Genomic DNA, 25,492 nt, shown 5'->3' on the forward strand with positions numbered 1-25,492 from the left:
TGTGTCTCAGTGTGTTTGGCTCACGGCTGCGACTCGCACTGCATTTGTATTTATTCCTGTGGGCTCTCTCGTGTGTGTGTGTGTGTGTGTGTGTGTGTGTGCGTGTGTGTGTGTGTGTGTTGTATATTTAGACCTACTCTCTGGTTTTGTTCCTCTCTCAGTGGCTGCAGATCGAGCTTCATCCTGCAACATGTTAAACGCTGATTTTTCTGTAAAATATCTGCTACTGTTTAAAGGAACATTTCACTTTATAACCGTCTGACATCTGTTGGGAATAAATCCTCCACGTCTGGCTCTAATCTGTCGTTTTAGTGTGTTTTTACTTCTCTTTAATAAATTACACCTGTCAAAGCTTTTTTACTTTGACATGTGAGCATCAATCAGAAGCAGGAGATTCATTATTTTGGTAATTTTTAGGTTCTTATGTGAAAAATTGTCACTTTTCTTTTAATATTTGACAAAACCAAACATTTCATAAAGTCATTTTATGCTTTTAGAAGCTTTTCTGATGTTCTATAGACTAAACAGTTAATCAATACATCTATTGATTATCTTCTAGATCGACTGTTTGATCTATAAAACATCAGAAACAGTGAAAACATTCATTAGTTGCAGCCTGATTTCTGTAATTTATGCAAAGTGATGTCATCGCCTGAGACCTTGTTGTGGTTGAAAGGCATTGTGGGAGATGTAGGAGCAGACGAGGCAGGTGGAGAGGGACTAGAAAGTCGATTTAGAGGCTGAATCAGCAGTTAAACATTAACCAGCTCGGTGGAATCTGACCCGTAAATCACTGTGAGGGTTATTCTGTGAACAGCGGCGCCGCCCGCAGGCCGCAGCGGGAACAACAACAGCTGCTGCTGCTGCTCACCGGATTCTTCAGGAAATTCCTGGAATATCATGGAGGTTTTGGGGAAATGGACTCCAGGCAGTTAAATGCCTTGAAAAAGAGTCTGAACAAATTAAGATGATAAATGAGCTTAATGGTCTCAGTTGGATCCTAAAATACTTTTAATGATGATCGTAGAAATAAAAAATAATAAAACTGTCATAACAAATGATTCAATCTTTATATTTATAGTGTTTGATCAGTGAAAGACTTTAATATTTGCTGCTTAGAGTCAAAAATGAATCTGCAGCTGTTTTAATAACTAATAGTTGCTTATGTTAAAGTGGTTTCAGCTGCTGTTTTTTACTGTAAATTACAGTAAATTTAATATTTTTAGTTTTTGGTTTGTTTGTCGGACAAAACAAGTAAATGAAAGACTTGACTGTGGTCTGGTAGAAAGACTGTAAACGCCAGTTTTTTCTTTTTGAAACCGTCTGCAAACACTTTTAAAAGCAAGATGTGTTCTTTCCCTGTAATTTCTGTTGTATTTTATGGCTCCGTGTTGTTTAAAGGTGCCGTTTATAGGACGCAAACTTTTATATAACTACATAAAAGAAACAAAGGACAAAATAAAACACTCATATATATATATATAACTTTAGAAACACATAAATGAGTCAATAAATCCAGATTTAGTTTATATTATTATCAGTCTATAAACATTTAATCTCAGTCAGATGAATAAAAACTCTTCATTTATTTAATATTATGAGTTCAAACATCCTCAGAGTTCAGGTTTGACTGTTTTCATGAATCAGTGTGGAGTCATAGACGTTTCGTTAACCAGCGGCGCCCTCTGCTGGCGGTGCACTAACTTCCTGTCAGTCAGGTCTCACTGGAGAATATTTGAGGGTTTTTTTCAGGTTGAAGTCGTCAGATTGAAGTTTTCCTCGTGTTCACTGACAGGTTCTGTTGTCTGTGAGGTTCGAGGTCACAGAGCTGCATCTGAAACCTGCTTTTATTACAGAAACTTAACTGACTTTTGTCTTTCAGATGATCAATAAACAGAACGAATCTCTGATATTTTATTTTCCAGTTGTAGGATAATAATGACGTTTAGAAAAAGAGTCTTGTAGTTAAACACCACACTGACCTGTGTGTGTGTGTGTGTGTGTGTGTGTGTGTGTGTGTGTGTGTGTTTTCATAACAGAACAAAGATGTTTTGTGCATCTGAATGAAAGCTGTCAGACTTTTATCCTGCTGAACTGATCAATGAGTTCATCAGTTAGTCGATCAATAGATCATCTGTCTACGTTCAGGCTTTATGATGTCATATGATGAACACGTTTCATGTATTTTAATGTTATTTGCATGTTTTATGTGGTTCAGTCTGTGTGTTAAAGGTAGAGCTGTAATGATAAGTTGATTAATTGATCGATCGCAACCATGTTGATAATCTAATGATCATTTTAGTCATTTTATAAGCAAAAAAAGCCCAAAATGTTTCCAGTTTTAGCTTCTAAAATGAGGTGATTTGAAGCTTCTCTGTGACAGTAAACTGAATATATTTACATTCTGGACTTTTGATCAGACAAAACCATTCATTGATTATAAAATAATCAATATATTAATAGATAATGAGCCCAGGTTGTATGTTTTCACTGAGCTTCAAGAGGAATTTACCAATAAAGTCATAATAATAATAATAAAGGAAACAAACTGTCTCCAGTTTCAGCTGTTCACATATTATTCACAATATTTCGTCTCTTTTGTTGGTAAACTTCATATTTTTGGGGGTTTTTGTTGTTTTTTACACATCAAGTCAAATAAAACGTTGAGTGACTTCCAGGAAGACGACTGATGAAGGCTGCAGATGAATAGAAACATCTCACAGTCGTCGGGTGTCGTGTTGGTGAGAAGTGAGTCGTGCACCAGCAGACGCTGAGCAGCAGGTGGCAGCAGGGAGCTGTGGTGTGACGGGAATGAAAGGAATGCTGGGAATTCACTGTGTGTGTGTTTTATATGCTGGATGGTTTGATCCTCCCAGCTGAGCTGGAGCTGTACTGGTGTACTGGAGGTTTACTGGTTTACTGGTGTACTGGTGTACTGGAGCTGTACTGGAGGTTTACTGGTGTACTGGAGGTTTACTGGTGTACTGGAGGTGTACTGGTGCTCTCTGCTAACACTGTTTCTCACTGAGATCTACAGGAATATAATCAGTTCTGTTCATCTAACTGCTGTAGTTACTGATTAATTTAGAGATTCAAGTTTAAAAGTTGAGTTTCTAGCAGGACTGAGTGAAATATCTAAATATAGACAAGAAGAAGAATATTTTTTGTAAGGATGTATCATGATGTGATTTAATTTATGTAAAATAATCAAACTTATGGTCAACATCATTAACAGGGCTGATTATTTACCTATTTGTCTATAAACTGATAGTAAATGTTATTTCTGACAGAGTCGACGTCTTTAAGTGTCTTTAGTTTGTCTGAAATATTGACTTTACTATCAGGAGACAAACAACAGCAGCAGGTTTTTTGGGACTTTTCCTTTAAACATTATGAAGACGATGAATCAATTATCCAAACAGTTTTCTAATCGACTATTTGTTGCAGCTCTAATCATGATCTGGCATCATATAAACAAACTGATGGTGAAAGCAGTGTTCCACTGTTCATTAGTGCTGAAATAATTAGTAGATTAATTGATTTATTGAGCAGTTCGACAGTTGATTTATTCTTTATGAAGTAAAAGTTATTTTCCCAAAGTGAGAATTTGCTGCTTTTCTTTGTTTTGTGAGTTTTGGATTGTTTCACTGAGGTTTTTAGGAATCTGTGATGAACAGTTTGATTGATAAATTGAAGAGTCAGAGTGAAAATATCAATAAATCAAACATAATAAACTGTCCCAATTCCACACGACATAGTGTACACTTCTGTTAGTACATAAGAAACCAACATAATACTGGAACTGCAACGATCAGTCGATTAGAAATTAATCATCGATGAATCATTCTGAGTCATTTCTTTAGGAAATGTAAAGTCCAGTTTCTCTGATTGCAGCTTGTTAAATATGAATATTTTCTGTTTTCTTTAGTCTCTGTGACAGTAAACTGAAGATCTTTCAGTTGACATTTGAGGACGTTAACTTGGACTTAAAGAAACATTTTATAAACCAAACAACTAATCAATTAATCATGAAAATAATCATTGATTACATCCCTCAGTTTTTAATTTCTAGCAGTATATGATTCAGCTGAAGCTCATAAAACAACAGCAAAGTGTTAGTTTATGTTGTGTTTCTGGAGCTGTTCCACCAACATCCACCATGACCTTTAACACTGTCCAGCTGTGCACTGCATTATGGGAGAATAGTGTCCTGTGTGCACTGCATTATGGGAGAATAGTGTCCTGTGAGCATTGCATTATGGGAGAATAGTGTCCTGTGTGCATTGCATTATGGGAGAATAGTGTCCTGTGTGCATTGCATTATGGGAGAATAGTGTCCCGTGAGCATTGCATTATGGGAGAATAGTGTCCTGTGTGCATTGCATTATGGGAGAATAGTGTCCTGTGTGCATTGCATTATGGGAGAATAGTGTCCCGTGAGCATTGCATTATGGGAGAATAGTGTCCTGTGTGCATTGCATTATGGGAGAATAGTGTCCTGTGTGCATTGCATTATGGGAGAATAGTGTCCCGTGAGCATTGCATTATGGGAGAATAGTGTCCTGTGTGCATTGCATTATGGGAGAATAGTGTCCTGTGTGCATTGCATTATGGGAGAATAGTGTCCTGTGAGCATTGCATTATGGGAGAATAGTGTCCTGTGTGCATTGCATTATGGGAGAATAGTGTCCTGTGTGCATTGCATTATGGGAGAATAGTGTCCCGTGTGCATTGCATTATGGGAGAATAGTGTCCTGTGAGCATTGCATTATGGGAGAATAGTGATTTATTGAAATGTGTCACTGTTCCAGTATGAACACACTACAGACTCAGAACCTGGAGTCTGGATTTAGACTCAGTTACAGTCTTGAGGAAAGGTCAAAATAAGTTCAGTCACCTGTGTGTGTGTGTGTGAGTGAGAGTGTGAGTATGAGTGTTTGTGAGTGTGTGTGTGTGTGTGTGTGTGTGTGTGTGTGTGTGTGTGTGTGTGTGTGTGTGTGTGTGTGTGTGTGTGTGTGTGTGTGTGTGGTGCAGGGGTTGCGTGATCCGTCAGGTGTCTCTGGATGAATGATGGTGTTCAGGGAGGATGTAGGGCAGCAGAAGTGGGTCAAACACACACAACTGAGTGACTCACATTACTAATGTATGTATGTACAGTGTATAAACGTGCACAAACACACACACACACACACACACACACACACACACACACACACACAGGTCAGAGCACAGCTGGTCTAACTGGTGCTGTGATGTCACATCCTGATGTTTCCAGCAGCTTCACATCTTTGAATTAATAATCTCAGACATCAACAGGAAGCTTCGTTTCTAGATATTTAATAATCTTTCAGAAAAGAAGGAAACACTCTACAGCAACATTTTATTTTACTTTATCTTATTTTCTATTGTATTTTTATCATACTGTATGTTATCATATTCTACTTTATTCCATAACATACTTTATATTTATTTTTACCGTACTTTGTTTTTTTTGTACTTTTTTATTTTATTTTGTATTATACTTTGTATTTTATTTTTACTTTTATTTGTATTTTTTTTTTATACTTTTAGATCTTTATTATATCTTTATATTTTTGCACTTTTTTATTTTAGTTTTTATTGTACTTTGTATTTTTTGTATTTTATTTTTATTTGTATTTGTTATACTTTTAGTTTATTATATTTTTTTTATATTTTTGTAGTTTTTATTTTAGTTTTAATTTAATTTAGAATTTTTTATTAATTTTTTAGTATTAATTTATTAGCATTTTGTGTTTTTCTTTAAACAATTATAATTTTTTTTTTGCTCTTTGTACTTTTTTCAAATTTTTATAGTAATTTGTATTCTTTTGTACTTTAATTTTATAGTAATTTGTATTTTTTTGTACTTTATTTAATTTTTTATAGTAATTTGTACTTTGTTTTATGTTTTGCAAGACTATGATTGATTTTTACACTTTTCCTTATCATCAGGAAGCCAAATAATAATGATAATAATAATAATAATAATAATAATAATAATAATAATAATAGTATCAGTGAGGAGTTTGTGTGTAAAAGTTGCTCAGTGATGAAGCTGCTGCTGTTAATCTGATGGATCACAGTGAAAATACAGTTTTCTGTTGCACAGCGAGCTACGATTGGTGGGAACCAATTAGCTGCCTCTGATCCCTGTCACACACACACACACACACACACACACACACACACACACACACACACTCAGAGGACTCTTCACAGGCTCTGAATAATTAATGCCTCCTGCTCTCTGCTCTCTAATGATGTCTCCAGGGCATGTGTGTACTCTCGTGTGTGTGTGTGTGTGTCTACATATGTGTGTGTGTTGTGATGATGCTCCGCCCCCCTCCACACACACTTCCTGTGTGACAGTTTGTTTGATTTTCACACCTTTTCTTTAATCCCAAACATCAGCGGAGAGTCTGTTGAGGTTTGACAACAAACAGTCGCAGCGTGATAAAAAAAAAATCTTTCATCTGGTATTTGTTTTTAATTCATAACGTGTGTTCATATTTACACTGTGTGTGTGTGTGTGTGTGTGTGTGTGTGTGTGTGTGTGTGTTGACAGCTGAAGTCAAATTTAAACATAAGAAAACATGTTGAACATTGTTGAATTTCTTATTAAACTCTTAAAAACAATAAAATCTACTGATGAGTGAACAGAGGCAGGTTGTGTCGCAGTGAATGTATTGGAGGTATTGATTATTGTTGTATTGATCGTCTTTGTGCAAGTTGTTGGAGCTGTATGCTGCCTGTGAAGAGCCTGCAGACGATACCCAGGGCTGAGAAACACCTTCGCATCATCAATCAAAGATAATACAGCAAATTTATAAGATGAAAGGCAAAAATTTAGATAAAAAGTCAAATTTATGGGATGAAAAGTCAAAATTTTGACTTTTTTCCTTCATATTTTTAAGATACTAAAAGCATTTTTTTTATCATAAATGTTTCTTTTACAGTCATAAACGTGCTTCCACATCGCCGTCATGTGAAATAGTTATTGATTTATTTTCTATCATCATTCTTTAGGCTCGTTATGGAGATCAGGTCTCCTTGAAGTTTTCACCTGCTCTGCTTTCTGTTCTGCTTCAGTCTGCTGGGATTTGTCTAAACGCTGTTATCACTCAGTTCCCAGCTGTCCCTCCTCACCTCCTCATCCTCCTCCTCCTCATCCTCCTCCTCCTTCTTCTTCTTCTTCTTCTTCTCTTTTTCCTGGACCTCCTCCCGCTGCGCTGCACTTCCTGGCCTCGGACCAATGGGGCGGCCTCGTTTTAACGCAGCGTTACCGCAGCGCCGTCTGCAGCGGAGCATCTGCTTCCTATTGTAGCCAGGGATTAGACCGCAGCGCCCTGTGTGTGTGTGTGTGTGTGTGTGTGTGTGTGTGTGTGTGTGTGGTTCTTCGTTTTAGCATTTTTATGTGTGTAGTCTGGACTCCCGGGGGGGTTTTGGACATCAGCTGTCTCCTCTCCCTCCTTCTCATACACTTTAAGGTGTGTGTGTGTGTGTGTGTGTGTGTGTGTGTGTGTGTGTGTTGTGATGTTTCACTTGTTTTCAGAAATTCATGAATTGATAATTAGCTGACCTCCATCTGTGCTGCAGCAGCAACAGAAGAGAGAAGAAAAGCAGCAGGATCAGACTGAAACTGTGGCTTTTTTTATTAATAACATTCAGTCTAATCGTGACTTCAAAGCTCAGATGAAATGTTTTTAATTCAGATTTATGTTTCTATCATAATGAAAACATTTACTGAGAACTCCTGTTAGAACCATCAATGAACTGATTTACTGACAAGTATCCACTTAATCCATCAACACACACACACACACACACACACACACACACACACACGCACACACCACTCACTTAGAGCACCGAATGTGGATTCATCCGCCGCTGAAAGTAGTCCCCAACACATGCTCTGTTTCCCTCCTGTGTGTTTGTTTGTTTGTTTCTTTGTTAAAAACAACAATATATATTCAAAATGCTCTTAAAGTTTACAGAGAGAGAAATATAAATCTGACCGTGTTAGAATAATGAGGATTAAAGGCAGAAGCCAAAAATATCCAACATGAACATTTCTGTTACTGCAGATGTTTAATAAAACTCAAGTTTCCTGTGTTTATGTGAAACACATTCCTGATGGTGTTATAGTAGGAATAAAGTTCAGATTTCTGTGTCAAACTTGAGCACAAAAACATATAAAAATGTAATTAGTGCATTTTTTCTGCTGTGCTCAAGTTTGATGTAGAAAACTAAACAAACGTGACAAAGATGTGAAGCAGCAGAGACATTAAAAGGTTCTAATAGTTTAGATAAAAGAGAAATAAAACATAGTGTGTAATCTGTGATCTCCAGGACAGATGCTGCTGAGTCTTTCTCACATCTGTACTTTCACTAAATCTCAGTCTTAATCTGCTTCATTTCAACTGAAGCCACAAACGAGCGTTTAGACTCGTTATGTCGTGTAGATTTATAGTTTTAGAGACGTTCAAATGTAAAAACACCAGATATGTTTGTTAAACTGGTCGACCAGCAGGACGAAGGACACGTTCTACTGTGTGAATACATTTATTAACCAGAGCATCTCTCTGCACATGCTCAGTGAACACACACACACACACACACACACACACACACACACACACACACACACACACACACACACACACTCTCGCATGCTAAGTCCCATCAAGTGCCAAGCCAGCCGTGCAAGCTCCTGGCTGGTCACCATGGCAACAGACCTGCGTCTGGAGCGCGGGGTGGGGCGGCGCAAGTTTCTCCTCTTCGTTCCTTCCTTCCTCCTCCTCCTCCTCCTCCTCCTCCTCCTCCTCACAGCTCATCTGCATAAACACTTCAAGGTCACCTGTCTGCGTGTTTGTTGTGTGTTTGTGTGTGTGTGTGTTTGGTCCTTGTGTGTTCCCGTAGCTGACAGGAAACATCAGGAGGAAACTAGTGACTCCTGTAAGAGTTTAATTTAGTTAAAATATCACTGATGAACTTTCTGAAGTGTTTCTATGATGCAAACTGTGATGATTCAAATATAAATAAAGGTGAACAGAACAGTGAAGGGAAGTTTATTAATGCAGCAGGTTTCAGACTCATGGAAGAGCTTTACATAATAAATAATATATATATATAAATAAATAAAAACTAAAGGAAGCAAGTTAAAACAATAGAACAGTAAAACACATCAAATTAGATGAAAGCAGCTGTGAAATTGAAACCTGCGTCTTTAATTTAGATTTAAAAGCATCGAAATCAAAGACACGACAAGCTGAACGACTAACAAACATTATGAAGATTTATTTGACCACATTTCTTTAGTAAAGGTGTAAAGAGCTGAGAGCTGAGTGTATGATCACATGTGATTATTGTTTATTGTAGAGTAAAGATGAAACAGTTAGTCCTTTAATCAATGATCTTGTTTTGGTGATTGATTAACAGTTTGTGTCATTTTTCAAGCAAAAATGACCAAAATGTGTTTGTTCCAACTTCTCCTGATGAGGATTTGCTGCTTTCTCTGTTTTGTTTATCTGTAAACTGAATGTTTTTGTGTTTTTGGACTGTTGGTCAGATGTTTGAAGATCACAAACCAAACAACACGACAGACTGATCAACAATAAAATGATTGATTAGTTCTACATACGGCTGATCGATTGATCGTTTGCTCTATACAAACCCCAAAATATTCAGTTTACATGATATAAACACAGAAAAGCAGAGATGAGTCATAAATGAGAAGCAGGAAGTGGTGAACGTTGTAAAACCGTCTGAAAGGATGAATGATGAAGTGTAATGTTTAAATCATCTGGTGTCTGATCTGGTTAATCTTCTCTGCTCTGATTGGCTCCTGTCTGTGTTCTCTCCTCATGTCCTGCTGATGTTCACCTGGCCGACGTCTCATCACAGGTAAGAACAACTCTCATCCTCTTCATCTTCTTCATCTTCTTCTTCTCTCACGTTTGAGTGGCGGATTATAAAGTTTCTCTACTCGTCATGTCTTTAGCTTTAAATCTGTGTTGCGTTGACCTTTGACCTCTGTGCTGTGGGTCAGTCATGTGGGCCTGAAGGAAACTTTACTTCCTGTTTTGTATTCCTCGTGTGTTGGTCGTTCGCGCGTGTGTGTGTGTGTGCTCAGCATCCGTCTGGAGTGATGTTTGTGTGTTTCGGTGGGTGTGTACGTGCCTCCTCCTGCCAGCAGGGGGCCTCCCTCCTCTCCCCCCTCCTCCTCCTCCCCCGTCCTCCCTCTGCTAACTGACCCATTTTCCCGTCTCCAGGGGGGCGAGGGAGGCAGCGTGTGTTGGGGGGGGAGAGTGAGCCGTTACCTCCTGCTGCTTCCTCGCTCTTTGATGCAGAAAAAAAATGCTGAACTCCTTCAGGAGGAGAGAGACGAGTGTGTGTGTGTGTGTGTGTGTGTGTGTGTGTGTGTGTGTGTGTGTGTGTGTGTGTGTTTCGGAGCGCTCCCCGCTGCGTGTTTGTTAAACACGACTGTCACTGAAACACCTTGTTTCTGTTTAACCTGTTGTTAAAGCTTAAAGTATCAAGAAACATTAGTGAAACATTACAGGTGAGCCAGCTGTCAATCACAGCTGTCAATCACAGCTGTCAATCAACATCAAAGCTACTAAAAGGCTTCAAATCTCCAGAATGACCACCAGCAGACTTATCAGAGGGTCTGAATCTACAGACTGAGAGCATGATGACTGGTTGAAAACAGTGACTGACTCAGTGTTTGTAGAGAGAAGTTGATGCTGTTTGATGGGAGTCAGTCGGAGCAGCTAGCAGCTGTAATCAGTGTTTTTATTATATTATATAATTGATAAATGAGACACTTTTCAAGCAACAAATGTCAGTAATTCTCTGGTTGGAGCTTCTCAAATGTGAAGGTTTTTGTTCCTTTTAAAGATAAAAGTTTTGGTCGCAGTCAAAGTGTCAAAGTTCAGAGACACAAAGATCAGCAGCACAGACGTAAACAACAACAACGAGCTTCATTCATATTCATCTATAAATGATTCCAACAGTATCCAGCTTTCATATTTGGTTTATTATGATCCAGAACGTTGAGGAACCTGCATCAGCTGTGATCACAACCATCATTTTCACTCTATTTTAAAACTTTAATCAATCAAGCTCCAGTAAATGATCCTTCATCAGTGTCTCTCTGGACCGTCTCTGTCATATCTGTGTTTTTTATATATATATATATATATATATAATGTAAGATAATCTGCATGTTAGCTGCAGCAGCGATGCTAACATGCAGCGGTGCAGCTTCAGCTCCGTGTGCATCACTGCTGGCTGTAAACATCCATATTTCATGTGATGGAGGGTGTGTGAGTGCAGCACACACAGCAGATGGATGAACTGTCACACATGCAGAGAAGAAGAAGAAGAAGAGGAGGAGGAGGTGGGACGGTCTTCTTCTTCTTCTCTTTAGCCTCTTTCAGACGTGCACCTTGTTACATGAAGCTGCAGCACATTTATCACTCAGTTTATCTCATATACACAAAGAAAATGAACTAAGTTGTTGTTAAAACTACAATAATCATCATGAAACTATATGTGTCGTACAGCGTGTGAGTAGATAGGAATATAAAAGGTATTAAATGTTCATGGTTTGGTTATTGTGGCCTGAAAAGTAACAATAATAATAAAATAAAGTGTTTTACACACAACCAACAATAAAACAAGATCAAACTATCCTGAAATAAAGCTGCTGGAGCTCAATTACTAAGAGATTATTATAGATTTATCAAACTAAACTTTGTAAAATATTCATAAAAAACATGTAAAAGCACCTTAAGAGATCTTTGAAACCATCAGAAGAACGTTACGTAGTGACTTCTCTGTTTTATTATAAAGATAAAGACTCTGTGTTACTTTACATTATGAGTGAGGATCTATAAACTAGTCAGACTGCAGTAGATCCAGTAGCTGTTAGCGTAGCCGCAGCAGGGATCAACCAGCTGTATTGATCCTTAATGAAAGCAGGAAGTGTCCTTCTGTTTGCTGATATATTGATCATCTTATGGCAGTGAGGCATTTGAATGGTTTCTTATAGGTCGCCGTGGTAACGCCTGGATGTGACGTCTGACGCTCACCATAGTTACATAATAAGTCGTCTCTGTATAATGTTGACTGCGGCTCCTGTTTCACATCAGTCTTTATTTGACTGGCGAGGGACGATGTCGTGGAAGAACAGATTATCTTCATCATGTCGTGTTGGTCTGCAGCTGTGCAGGATTTTCTCTGGACAGGATTCAAAATAGTGGATTTATTGTGAAGTTACTCTTGAAGGCAAAGAAGGTTTTATATAAAAACATCTTTTACATATAAAATCATTCTGATGCAGATTTATTTCACTCATTTGAGCCTCAAAGTTCATTCTTGACTTCAGTTACTGAAGTTAACACACTTAAACCTCAGGTCACATGATGACCAGTCTGTTACTGAATGAAGATCATGTCAAGTGGCTGAAAGCTCAGAAAGCAGCCAGATATTCCATTAAGCATCCGTCATCCTGCTGCTGGAGATGACCTCCAGCTGGAAACACCACGACACCCTGCTGCTGCTCTCTGGAGCACGCTGGGGGGTGTGAGGGGGGGTTGTAGGGGAGTTTGTTGGGGGGCTTGTTGGGGGTTCGGGGGGGTGTATAGCTGCAGGCTGCAGGTCCTGATAAACTCTTCAGGGTCTCCAGAGACACTGAGGACAAATGAAGCCCTGCAGACCTTCAGTCAGCTTCACTTTGATTCAGAACTTCACGTGTCCTCCTGAGAGACCAGACGCTTACACACATAACCTCATAATAATAATAATAATAACAATAATAATAATAATAATAATAATGATAAGTGTGTAACAGTTCACAGCAGGCAGCTTCATCTTCTAGCACAATTTTTCAGATTTATGGACACTTTTCTTGTCCTGTAAAGCTCAAATTCTACTTCTCTTAGTGCACAGCTGCAAAGATCCACTTGAACATGTATTTCATTATCTGCACACGTCTCTGAAGGTCTTTAATGTCGTCTTTATACATCTGATATAAAACACGGATCAGAGGTGAGACAGACAGGAAATGATGTTTATTGACCTGCTGGCGGCAAAGATTCAGCAGCGTTAACATCTCAGATTATGAAGCAGCTCTTATCTCGTTATCTCCATCTCATCCAAGAGACACTTGACCTCCGACCTGCTGTCACGTGTTCCTACACAGACTCTGCTATCATTCATGTTGTTAATGTAAAGCTGGAATGATCAGTGGATGTGTTGGATGTGGAGAACAGGTGGTGATTCTCCTCTTTAAACCCTCCCAACAGCCCTCCAGCTCTCCTCAAACTGGGTTAACTGGAGCAGATTTCATGGTCTGGACTGCAATTAGTGAGGAGGAGTGTTTGTCCTCCTTTAGATTTTACACTCTGGTTAATTATAAGATAACCAGTTTATCTCATCAGAAAGGTTTTCTAGATGTATTGATCTGCTTGTATTTGCTGTAGTTACTGCAGCCTGAGATCAATAATCCATCACAGTCACCTTGTGTTGTTGTTGTTGTCAAAGTGTCGTTATCATTGTTTGCAGATGCAGCTGAGAGCTGACGTTGCCTTCAAGGACGTCTTTTTAAATGGTTCAAAAATAAGAACCAGTGGATGAATCTGGACACTTAAACGAGTACATTTAACATTTATTTATTGTCTGGATCTGCTTTGATTTTCCTTCGCAGACGTTTGATGTATGAACGCACCAATCAATAACATTCCCCATAAAATAAATGGCTGAAGTCTCTTAAAGTTTATTTTCATAGCAGACTGAACTAAAGCCAGCAGCCGCCTGGAGCTTCAGAAATCTAAAAAACCAGATTCAGACGTTCGAGACGACGAAGACGTTGGTCTTCTTTCAAACAAGCCGTGTTGAAGGTTTTTTCCTTCTTGTAGTCGTGTGAATTATGACTGTTGTCTGTCAGAAGCTCTTCAGGAGACAACGGCTCGCATCCAGCTTCCTGTCACATGACTTCAAGCATGACCCTGATAACCGAGCACCTTCAGACCCCGTCTGCACTAAACTGGAGAACTTGAAGAAACATTAAAACGAGTAAATATCTTCTTTATGACGGCTACAGTCAATATAGTTGCTCTCATTGACATATTTTTCTGTTTCCGTTGTCAGACAACGGAACAAGATTTAATTGCGTCTCATAAAACTACGTTCAGTCATCCAACACACACTTGAAGAAACATTAAAACAAGTAAATATCTTCTTCTTCGTCCTCTTTTCAGTTAGCCAGCATCTGTTGAGCAGTAGGACACACAGCTCGTCACGTTGTCTGACAAAATCAACATAAATATAGATTAATAACAGCTGTTATTGATGTTTAAAATACGTGATGACAGAAAGTTTTCTTCCTCACTTTGCTGCCACACAGTCTACAGACAGTCTGTTATAATGTCAGATTCACAATATAGTTGCTCTCATTTACATATTTTTCTGTTTCTGTTGTCAGATAACGGAACAAGATTTAATTGCGTCTCGTAAAACTTACGTTCAGTCACTCTCAAGCTGCTGAACAGCTCATAAAATTGTTATTTTATAGTTGAAACATCTTCTGACATCAATCTATATAAATCCACGTAGATGTATTTGAATATATTGACGTTTAAAATGAACGATCGCAGGGACGAATCTGACATTTAAACATTTAAAACACTGGAAACTGTTTTGGAAAAGCTGAGTTTAGAGCTGAGAGAAAGTGTGGATGCAATCTGAGTAGTAGAGGTGTGCCTGAATACAGATACATTATTCGGAAAAGCACAAATTTTTTAACGAATATTTGTTTCATACAAATATTTTAAAAATGATTTGTTTTCAGGAAGAAAAATAAACGACGTCAAACAGCAGCGTGCAGGTTCAGAGTCTCTCCTCTGCTCCGCTGTGACGTCTATCAGCAGGTCTTAACGAGGGGAGTCACATCCACCTGCTACATGACGCACATTTACTAATTTAGACATCACTCTTTAGGGATAAAACTGAACTACTGACAGACGCTTCATGAACACTTATTGTAACACTTTAATTTTCTCAAATTAAAAGCCTAATAAAAACAAAAACAGGATTTTTAAGCCTCTTTTCCACTTTTACTCAAATACAAATAATTTTGCTGCCTCAACAAATACAGATACAAATACTGTGCTCTCTGCACATCCCTACTGAGTGGTTTAAAGCTACCAGACTGGGTTAAACTGGTTAAACTGGTTGTTCTGGATGTTAATAACAACATATTTTCACATAAATGAGACGTTTTCCCGGCGTTTGTGAAGGAAGTCGTCGTCTCTTCTGTCGCCTCTCTGCAGCACATCAGGACCGACCAGCTTCAGTAGCTCCGCACAGCTTTAACTCGTCGAGCGTCGAGTCGCCGAGCGGCTGATCTGGACCGGATTAAAGGCTCGAAGGAGGTGCGTTTGATGTTTTGCGGCGGCGGCGGCGATGCAGCCTGCGTGGGCGCGTGGTTTACTATTTCCACGTGTTGCAGTTCGACTGTGATGTTTCAGTGTCATCAGAACAAGAAAAAAATCACCAAACTCTCACTCGGCTTTTTATTTCTCTGTCCAGCTGTGTTTCCACGAAACGCACATGTGTGAGCGTCTCACGAACACACACACACACACACACACACACACACACACACACACACACACACACACACACACACACACACACACACACACACACACATCACGCCACGTCATCTTGCTTTCATGTGACGCCGCGTCTCTCAGGTTGGAGGCTTTTTTTTTTTTTTTTTTTTTGAAGGTGGGACGTGTTTGATGTCGGGTGACGGCTGAAGACGAGGGAGTAAATTAAATGTAGTGAGGTAGAGATGAGAAGTGTGTGTGTGTGTGTGTGTGTGTGTGTGTGTGTTACACCCAGAAAGCGGCGGAGGTTAAAGGAGAAAGTTGCCGGCGGCTGCGTCTCTCTAATCTTGATTAATCCCTGTAATAATCCAGCCAGGCGGCGTCAGAGGCCGAGTCTGAGGGCCAACTGTTGGGGAGGAAGAGGAGGTGGAGGTTTGGGTGAGTTAATCTCCCTCACCCCACCACCTCCACCACCTCCTCTTCCTCCTCCTCCTCCTCCTCCTCCTCGGAGGCGCAGGGGAGACACTTCAGAGGACGGGTGGAGATAGCAGAGGATGAAAGAAAGTGCTGAGAAAACGAGTTCCCCGCTCAGGATTCAGGATTTTAATTTGTAAAAATGATCAAAGAGATGCAGGTCACATCTCAAGCATCCAGCTTAAAACATCTGAGCTGCTCGCTGATTAGAAAGTTAAATAACCGTTACCGTAGCAACCATTCAAGACAGGAAAAACACTGGAAACCCTCCCGATACGTCCAGAACATGCGTTTTAATCCACAGACGTCTGATAAATGATCCATTTGATGCAAGAAACACGAGAGACGTGAGGAAACAGACGCAGCTTTTCTTTAAAACATCTATAAAACAATCTGTCTTCAATCTTAAATCTTACACCGTGTAGCCGTTAATGATACAACCTACAGTCGTATTTTACATTTCAGCCTCTAAAGTGACGTTTCTAAAAATGTTTCTGCTTATTTTCTTGTAAATTAATGGATTTTTTTTTACCTCTTTGTTGCGTCTTAAAGTGATTCATCGCTCGCTGCTGTGCGTCGCTTTAAGAGCTCATCAGCCAAAAACAGCAACATTCTTCCTGAAGTTTCCTCCATTTTTCTCCTGTTTAAAGGTTTTTTTAGGGAGTTTCTGCTGATCTGAATCAAAGGTCTAAACATAGAAGATGTTGTATTGCTGTAAAGCTCTCGGAGGAAAACATCTGATTGGTTGATATTGAATTGAATCTTTTAAAATATGCATAAAATATGTGAATGTTAGTCAATTTATCTCAGTTTAAGAAGCTCAAACCATCAAATGTTCAGCAGTTTGTGTTAGAAAACTGACTTAAACAGTTAATCAGTTATTAAAATAGTTTATCCTCTGATTAATTGATTAATTGACCAATCAGAAGAGGCTGTTACTGCAGCAGATTAATATCCAATAATCATCACATATGTCAGTAATGTTCATGTGTTTCATCAAACATAAAACAGATGAAGACAGGAAGTGAAAATGATCAGAAATGAGTCAATCTGAGACATTCGTTTGATCAGTTTGCAACAATTTAACATCATTTCTGACAGTAAATGTTTGTTTATGTGAATCTAAAGTGTATTTTTAAAGTGAAGTCACATCTGAAGATGCTTCAGTCATCCAGCCGTTGAATCATAGCGTAGATTTCTCTGATGTTTGGCTGATAACGGAGCATCAGACTGAAACATCAGTGTGGTTGTTGCTGTAGCTGGATGTGAAAGTGGCTCCATGGCTGCCCGGGGAGGCTTTAAAGAGGATGACAGACAGAGAGGAGAAAGAGCAGACTCCACCCCGTTTATAGAAACCACTGCACGCTGGAAAACATGAACTGGAGTCGCTGGTGTCCTGCTGACCTACATATCAACACCACACAGATGCTGAGTGTAGAGAAGCTTCATCTGATTCACTGATGATCAACATTTACATCACTTTTACAGCAAAAAAACCCAAAAAATTAACAACTATCTGCTTCTAAAATGTGAATATTTGCTTGTTTTCTATAAAGATGAACCGAATATTCTCATATTTTAAACTGTTAGTCGAACAAAACTTCTCTTTTTAACACATCATGTTGTTATCTGGGAACTTCTGACTTTATAGACACATTGATTAATCTATATATATATCTATTGATCAGTGGAATATAGAGTGAAACTGACAGGAAGCTTTTCTACACACTCATAAAGCTGAGTTTCTCCACAGATTTATAAAAAGCTTTGAAACCATTTCTGAATATTATTTTATCAAGATCAAAATATTATTGACTCTAGTTGTGAGAGAGACTGTTAGAGAACTGGTCAAATGTTAAGATATAATATATAAATTCATTAACTCAAGTATAATTTTGAGGTACTTGTACTTTACTTTAATATTTCCATTTGACTTTATATTGTATTTCTACTCCACTACATTTATTTGACAGCTTTAGTTACTTTTCAGATGAAGATTTGACACAATGGATAATATAACAAGCTTTTAAAATACAACACATTGTTAAAGATGAAACCAGTGGTTTCCAACCTTTTTGTCTTTTGACGTCTTACAAAAAGCAGTGTGTAGTCGGGGTCACATTTCACATGTCTATGAGTTGTTAACAGCTCCACCAAATAGTGATTTTTCCCTCTAAACTTCTCACATGCTTTCATTTCAATAAATGTTCAAATGATCCAATATTTCAGCAAAAATCAAAGATTAGAGAAAAAGTCCAAAAACTGAAAACAGATTTGTGTATCAGAACTTTGTTTTTTCTTCTTTCCTCTCCCATTAATCATCTCACCACCCCTCAGATTTATCTGCTGACCCTTTGGAGGGGCCCGACCCCTAGGTTGGGAACCAGTGGAGTAAACTAGCTAACTGTATATAAAGTAGTGTAAACTAGCTCCACCTCCAGCAGCTACAACAGTAACATGCTGCTCTAACACTGATGCTTCACTATTAATAATCTAATGATGTCATATATAATAATATATCAGTCAGAGGGACCAAACCACTACTTTTACTGCAATACTTTAACTACATCAAGCTCATAATACTTATGTACTTTTACTGCAATACTTTAACTACATCAAGCTCATAATACTTATGTACTTTTACTGCAATACTTTAACTACATCAAGCTCATAATACTTATGTACTTGGAGTATTTTTACTTGCTGTATTAGTACTTTTACTGCAGTAGAGTATCTACCAGCAGTGTGTTTGTGTTGTGAACTCCGGTCCGGTGTGTGCAGACACTCCGCTCCGGGTCTTCCTCCTCTCCGCTGCTCGGTGTCGGTGCGGACCGGAGTGTGTTCCCACAGCAGCGGAGCGGAGGAGGCACCGGGACCGCTGCTGCCGAGCCTTGTGTCGCTGTCAGGGGGAGGGTTGAAGCCAGAGTGGTTTTTTTTGAGAGAAGAGGAAAGGGTGTGCAAGGCTCGGAGACCCTGCTCTCTCTCTCTCTAAAAAAAAAAAAAAAAAAAAATCCACCGACATTTGAATCACAATTGAAGCCGGAGCGAGGTGAAAGAGGCCCGGCTGGCTGGCTGGCTGCGCTGCGGGGGATGTGCGCACACAATGGGAGACGACGCGCTGGCACCGTCCGGGACGCGGCGGTAGAATAATATTTACCTCTCCGTGTTGTTGGGAATGGAGACGCGGATACCGGAGCAGGATCCAGAGCTGTCAGCGGAGGACTCCCGGTAAGGAAAGGACTTCCTCTGTCCCGTGCAGAAAGTGTTTTGTGCACGCCGGGGGGAGCGCTGCTGTAAGCCCGGAGAGAGGAGCGGAGAGGAGCGGAGAGGAGGACGCTGCTGCTGCTGCTGCTGCTGCATTTGTGGCCAGTTGAAATTCCGCTGGGATGAACGCGGAATGTATTTCCTGCGTCAAAGCGCGCGCTGTTTACACATCTGGATGAGAGAATAATCAGTTATTGCCCCGCAGAGAAACGCTTTAAGGTAATTTAACCCTCATGCACATCATCTGTCTGCAGGCTGATTCATAGGAAACAGTAATAATAGTCTTAATATCATAAAGACTGTAGGATCAGCTCAAGTTAAGTCTGGGAACGCTGAAGAGGAATATTTGGGATGTACCTGCTGGACAGTAACTGCACTGAAAGGATGGAGAGGGGCACGCCTCAGAGGAAGACCGTGTACCGGATCTCCCTCACCCTGGTGAAGAGGGAGAGTTTGGAGGAGGACGAGGACGGAGGAGGGTCGGGCTCCCGGCGGGCGGAGAACCCTAAAGTGGGAGCGTTCAGGCGGGAGGGCTCGGTGGAGATCCAGCGGAGCGGCCTGCTGGAGCAGCTGCAGGAGGTGGAGGACGAGTCGGACGACTTGTCATCGTCTCACAGCTACATGAGGAACTTCAGGACGTTCAGCACGGGTCAGCTGGAGCTGGGCAGGCTGAAGGTGTCCAGGAAGCATCACCTACAGAAGGAGCTGAAGGAGAAGGCCACCAGCCCGCTAGCCGAGACCACGACGCCCCCCAGCCAGGAGGACACGCAGGGGGAGAGCAGCGAGCAGGAAACGCAGGATTCAGACAGGCTTAAAGAGGATATTTGCACTGAAACTCCTCCGACAGACGCTGCGGAGAGCGTGGAGAACGGCAGCGTGAGCAAGAAGAAGAGACTCCTGAAGGCGAGGAGCATGGAGGAGAGGAGCAGCGAGCCTCCTCTCAACGCTAACGGCAAGATGTCGCACTCCAAGAGCAACGGGAAAGCAGCCAAGGCTTTGTCCCCGGAGACGCCGCCGCCTCTGAAGCGCCCGGCCGGTCTGCTGCGCCGCAGCTTCAGCTTCAGACACTGGACGGGCGGCGAGCTGCTGCGCCTGCGAGCGCTCTCCAAGGACAAACACCACAGCAGCTCCGGCTGCATCGGCAGAGACGCCGGGCCCGACGCCGCCACCGAGAAGGACGCCGAGGCCGCCGTGGTGCTCCAGAACCCGACCTCCCGCTGCAACGACCCAACCAGAGAGAAGAGCCGGACGCTGGAGATCGGCGCCGTCCTGAACAAGACGGACTCCATGTCGGAGCTGAGCCGCTGGGAGCGAGCGCGCGGCAGCAAGAACCGCACGCTGGACAACAGCGACCTGCTGCGTCTGGCGGCGGAGAAGGACGCGGCGGGATCAGCAGGGTTCCTGCTGCGAGGCGGCGGAGGACGCTCCAGCGAGAGGCGGCTGGTGCGTTTCTTCAGCGGGATCTTCTCCAGGAGGGACGGGGCGTCCACCTCCACGCCGCTGGGGAGCCCCAGCACCAACAGATCCCTCCGCCGCAGCAGGAGGACGCAGTCCAGCACGGAGAGCATGAACGGAGGAAGCGCTGACGGTAAACAAAACATCACGCTGTGTGTGTGTCTGATTTCCCACGTTTCTGCATGTCAGTGAATCATTCACTCACATAGAGGCTGATGGAGGTTTCAGTTCTGGTGTCTGACCTGATGACCTTTGACCCCTCATCTCAGGTTTTAGCTCCACTAGTGTGCAGGTCAAACAAAGAGCCGTTTTTCCTCCTCAGATTGTTTCTTTTGACACTTTCAGAGGTTAAATTGTTCACTAGCAGAGATATATTTTCCTTCTTCATCCCTTTTATCGTGTCGTGACCTCTTCAGATTTCTCTCTGACCTCTGCTCTGGTGTTTCTTTGCCTCTCTCTGATTTGAAAGCGGTCAGACTCGCTGTGTGTGTGTGTGTGTGTGTTGTTTGTGGAGGCGGTGGCGGCGGCGGGGGAGGAAGGATCAGCGTGTGATGAGCTCCAGTTATTTGTTTTGGACGGCAGGGTGATGTTTGGTTGTGGCAGCGACGGCCGGCCGCTGCTGTTTGTCTTTCATTACTCTGAGCTCACTTCTGTCTCTCACACTGCTTTTAAAAACATAAATAGATACCATATAAAAAAAAAAAGGCAGAAATGAGCAAAGTGTGTGTGTTCAGGGCAGATCTCACCTTGACGACCAGACGGAGATAAGAAAGAAAGACAAACAGCAGAGAAGAAGAATAACATCCAGAAAAAGACTGAGAATGTGGGGAAAATGTGTTTTTTTTTAAAATAGCAGCGAGGCAGCAGATGAAGTCAGAGGGGAAGTCGGAGCTCAGAGTTTGACTTTGAGCCTGGAGGTCAAAGCAGCAGCAGCGACAATTGGAAACAGACCTCGTGTGTGTGTGTGTGTGTGTGTGTGTGTGTGTGTGTGTGTGTGTGTGTGTGTGTGTGTGTGTGTGTGTGTGTGTGTGTGTGTGTGTGTGTGTGTGTGTGTGTGTGTGTGTGGCTGAAAAAAAAAGAAGGTAGCCGTAACGTCTGGTGTTGCGTTTGAAGTCGTAGCAGAATGTCAGTGACAGCTTTATATCTGCACACACATACATATATATATATATATATATATATTCACACCAACATAAACAACACACCCTGTCAGCATCCTCTTTCCATCCGCGTGAGAGACGAGTGGAAAACATGAGGAGGACGAGAGAGGAAGTGGACACGCTGTCTGTCCGTCCGCTCTGTCTGTCGCCGCTTCAGCCTCCAGATGTTTGAAGCTTCCAGTTGCAGCTGCAGGACGTCGGCTCCGTTTATCTCACACCTGAGTGCTGAAGTTAGTTTGGTTTCTACATATAAACTTAGAGGAGTGTTTGTGAAGCTGTAATAATCCATGTTTACAATGATAATATGTTGTGACTAGTAGTGATGAACCTCTGCAGCTTTACAGAGCTTTATAGAGAGTTTCAGCTCATTGTTTATCTGTCCGGCTGCAACTTTTACTGTTCTCATAGCAACATTTAGGGAGGAAAAATCTGTATAAAGCCTCTGAACACTACCTGAAGACTAGCTGCTGAACAGAGCGGAGCATTTAGCAGATAAAGAGCCAGATCTTTCCCTCAGGAGTTAAAAGAGAGTCAACTTGCTAACATGTTCAGCTTGAAAGCTAGCGCACAAAACATCTTATTATTAAAGGTTTATGTTAAAATCGTCCTGCACAGATTCAGCATTTCACTCCTGTAACATCGTCAGACTCATGATGGACAGTTTATTATATATAAAAGATCCAAATCAATAATTCATTTTCACACTTGTAGTCTTCTGTCTGGTAACAGTCGACCAACCAGAGAGCATATCTGCTAACATCTGTCAGCGTCCACACTTTCCTGCCAGGAAACCGTCAGAGATGAGAGATGAGAGGATTTAACAGAACTTAAGTGACCTACAGGACGTTCACTGTGCTGAACAGGCGTCTGGCTCCGTGTGTGTTTCTTTATAAAGACTCATCTGTCATGTTGACGCTGACTCAGGTCTTCTGCATCCTCACGTCTGGAGATGTTTCTGGGAAATAGATGAGATCATTTAACCTGTGGTCCTACTTCTTCAGGTATCATGTTCACCATTACAATCAGTATGTTTTTCTTTCTTGTAGTCATCTAAACTGACTTCTAGTATATCAGGAAGTCGATTCAGCCTTTAGAAAGTCACATGATCTTCTGCCAAGTTCAGCAGGTGTTTGTGACCCGTCTGCAGGCCGGAGAGCCTCCAGGTTTCTGTAGCAGGACGTCGAGGTCGACTAACAGGTTTTAGAGGTTTTGGTCTGATGACACCGGTGGCTGACATGTGTGTGTGTGTGTGTGTGTGTGTGTTGTGGTGGGGGGGGGAGGAGGAGGAAGAGGAGGGGCGGTAGAGCGTCCACATTGTTAGGATTCCTGAGACGTAGTTGAAGTGGCTGCAGGTCACATCAGCAGTAACCTTAATGAACTGCAAGATAACTAACGGCTAGTAGCAGCTGCTGTTAGTCTGGCCTGTGTGTAGGTGTGTGTGTGTGTGTGTGTGTAGGTGTGTGTGTGTGTGTGTGTGTGTGTAGGTGTGTGTGTGTGTGTGTGTGTAGGTGTAGGTGTGTGTGTAGGTGTGTGTAGGTGTGTGTGTGTGTAGGTGTGTGTAGGTGTGTGTGTGTGTGTGTGTAGGTGTAGGTGTGTGTGTAGGTGTGTGTAGGTGTGTGTGTGTGTAGGTGTGTGTGTGTGTGTAGGTGTGTGTAGGTGTGTGTGTGTGTGTGTGTAGGTGTAGGTGTGTGTGTAGGTGTGTGTAGGTGTGTGTGTGTGTAGGTGTGTGTGTGTGTGTGTGTAGGTGTAGGTGTGTGTGTAGGTGTGTGTGTGTGTGTGTGTGTGTAGGTGTGTGTGTGTGTGTAGGTGTGTGTGTGTGTGTGTGTAGGTGTAGGTGTGTGTGTAGGTGTGTGTAGGTGTAGGTGTGTGTGTAGGTGTGTGTAGATAAAGGACCGTTGTCTTCCAGGTGTTTAATTTGCTGTATTTGCTGAAAGGAGACGTCCTGTCTGGTTATTTCATCCATCATCAGTCGCTCAGTTTGATTCAGCAGGAAGTTTATTTCATCATCAGATAAAAGCTGCAACGATTAGTCGATTAGGAAGAAAAAAATACTAAAGTTCTCTGATTTCAGCTTCTTAAATGTGAATATTTTCTGGTTTCTTTAATCCTTAATGACAGTAAACTGAATATATTTGAGTTGTGGACAAAACAAGACATTTGAGGACACTCTGATCAACATCTTTCAACATTTTCTGACATTTTATGGACCAAACAACTAATTTATTAATCCAGAAAATAATCAATAATGAGAATAATCATTAGTTGCATCCATACAGAAGAGGATTTTATCTGTATTTCTACTCCTACAAAGATGAACTGATGACTCTTTGCTGCTTTTTTAAGTCTTTGTAAAAAGTATCCAGAGGTTCAGTAGACGTGCAGCAGCGTAGATCATCATCTCCCAGTTGATCCTCTGTGATCACGTGACCTGTCTGACCTGAACCCTGCAGGGGAATCACCATCACCATCACCATCACCATCACCGCCGCCGCTGCTGCTGCTGAAAAGTGTTAAACCAAACAAACCGGAGCTTCAGGGTTCGTGACAGCGTTATTATGACAAACTGCTGCCGTGTGCAAGACCCCCGAAACCCGAGCCGACCCCCCCCCCGCCAGACCTGACGAAGACACGACATGAAATATGAAGACGAGTCAGCTGAAAGCTTCCTCAGCGTCCAGACGGAGAGAAGAGAAGTGTCTGATTAATATGATAATAATAATAATAATAATGAGCTCAGATCAGGACTCGTGTTTATCAAGAGTGACTAGAAACACTGTTGAAGAAGCTTCCTGACAGTCACATGAAAGATTCATCTCTATTACATTCATCATTTTGAATTCTCTTAAACGTACAACATGTCATATCTGCTGTTAGACGTCTGTCAGTCAGCAGGTTTTTATCCTCCTGAACAAACGTACATGAGGATTAAAACTGATAAAAAACACTGAATAAAACAGATTCACGTAACAAAACGTTGTTTCTCTGACGCTGTTCGGTGGTTACAGGACGTCTGGTAGCAGCTGTTAGCTGAGCTGATGCTAACGTTTACTCAGCTTGTTTCTCTGATAACTAATAACCTTTCATCTGGTTAAAAGATGCAGTTAAAAACAACCAGAAATCTAAAAAGATTATCATAAAAACGTGGCTTAAAACTGAATAAAAGTCCATTTATGACACTGCTGTGTTATCTGATGCGCGTATAGTCACATTTATAACATGAGTCCAGATGTTTGTAGACATTTTAAAGCAGAATAGTTTCATATTATAGCTTTAAGTTCTGTGTATGAATGTAGACGTGTTTAATTTATAGTTTTATTTCATATCTGTCATGTGTTGTTGGCTTCGTTCTGTCAGACCAGACGCAACAAAAAATCACTGTCTATGCACATCACACACACACACACACACACACACACACACACACACACACACACACACACACACACACACCGGCCCCACCCCGACCTCACTGAGTCTTAATAGAGTCTACTGGTGTGT

At 41.3% G+C, this 25,492-nt stretch overlaps 1 protein-coding gene across 5 annotated transcripts in view; it reads left to right on the forward strand.

Annotated features, from left to right (window-relative positions):
* Nucleotides 1-25,492, forward strand: part of agap1 (ArfGAP with GTPase domain, ankyrin repeat and PH domain 1) — a 180,944-nt gene that overhangs the window by 28,091 nt on the left and 127,361 nt on the right. Inside the window, exon 1 of one of the 5 annotated variants that reach the window (XM_044344310.1) lies at nucleotides 18,892-20,967. The exons of 2 other annotated variants lie outside the window; for them this stretch is intronic. In XM_044344310.1, the coding sequence (XP_044200245.1) occupies nucleotides 19,731-20,967 (1,237 nt within the window). In that variant the 5' untranslated portion in view covers nucleotides 18,892-19,730. Of the gene's footprint in view, nucleotides 1-18,891; nucleotides 20,968-25,492 lie in introns of those variants that run through there. 2 more of the 5 variants (XM_044344306.1, XM_044344307.1) reach the window with 2 other exon arrangements.

This window comes from Thunnus albacares, chromosome 24 (assembly GCF_914725855.1).
Source record: "Thunnus albacares chromosome 24, fThuAlb1.1, whole genome shotgun sequence".
Lineage (NCBI taxonomy): Eukaryota > Metazoa > Chordata > Actinopteri > Scombriformes > Scombridae > Thunnus > Thunnus albacares.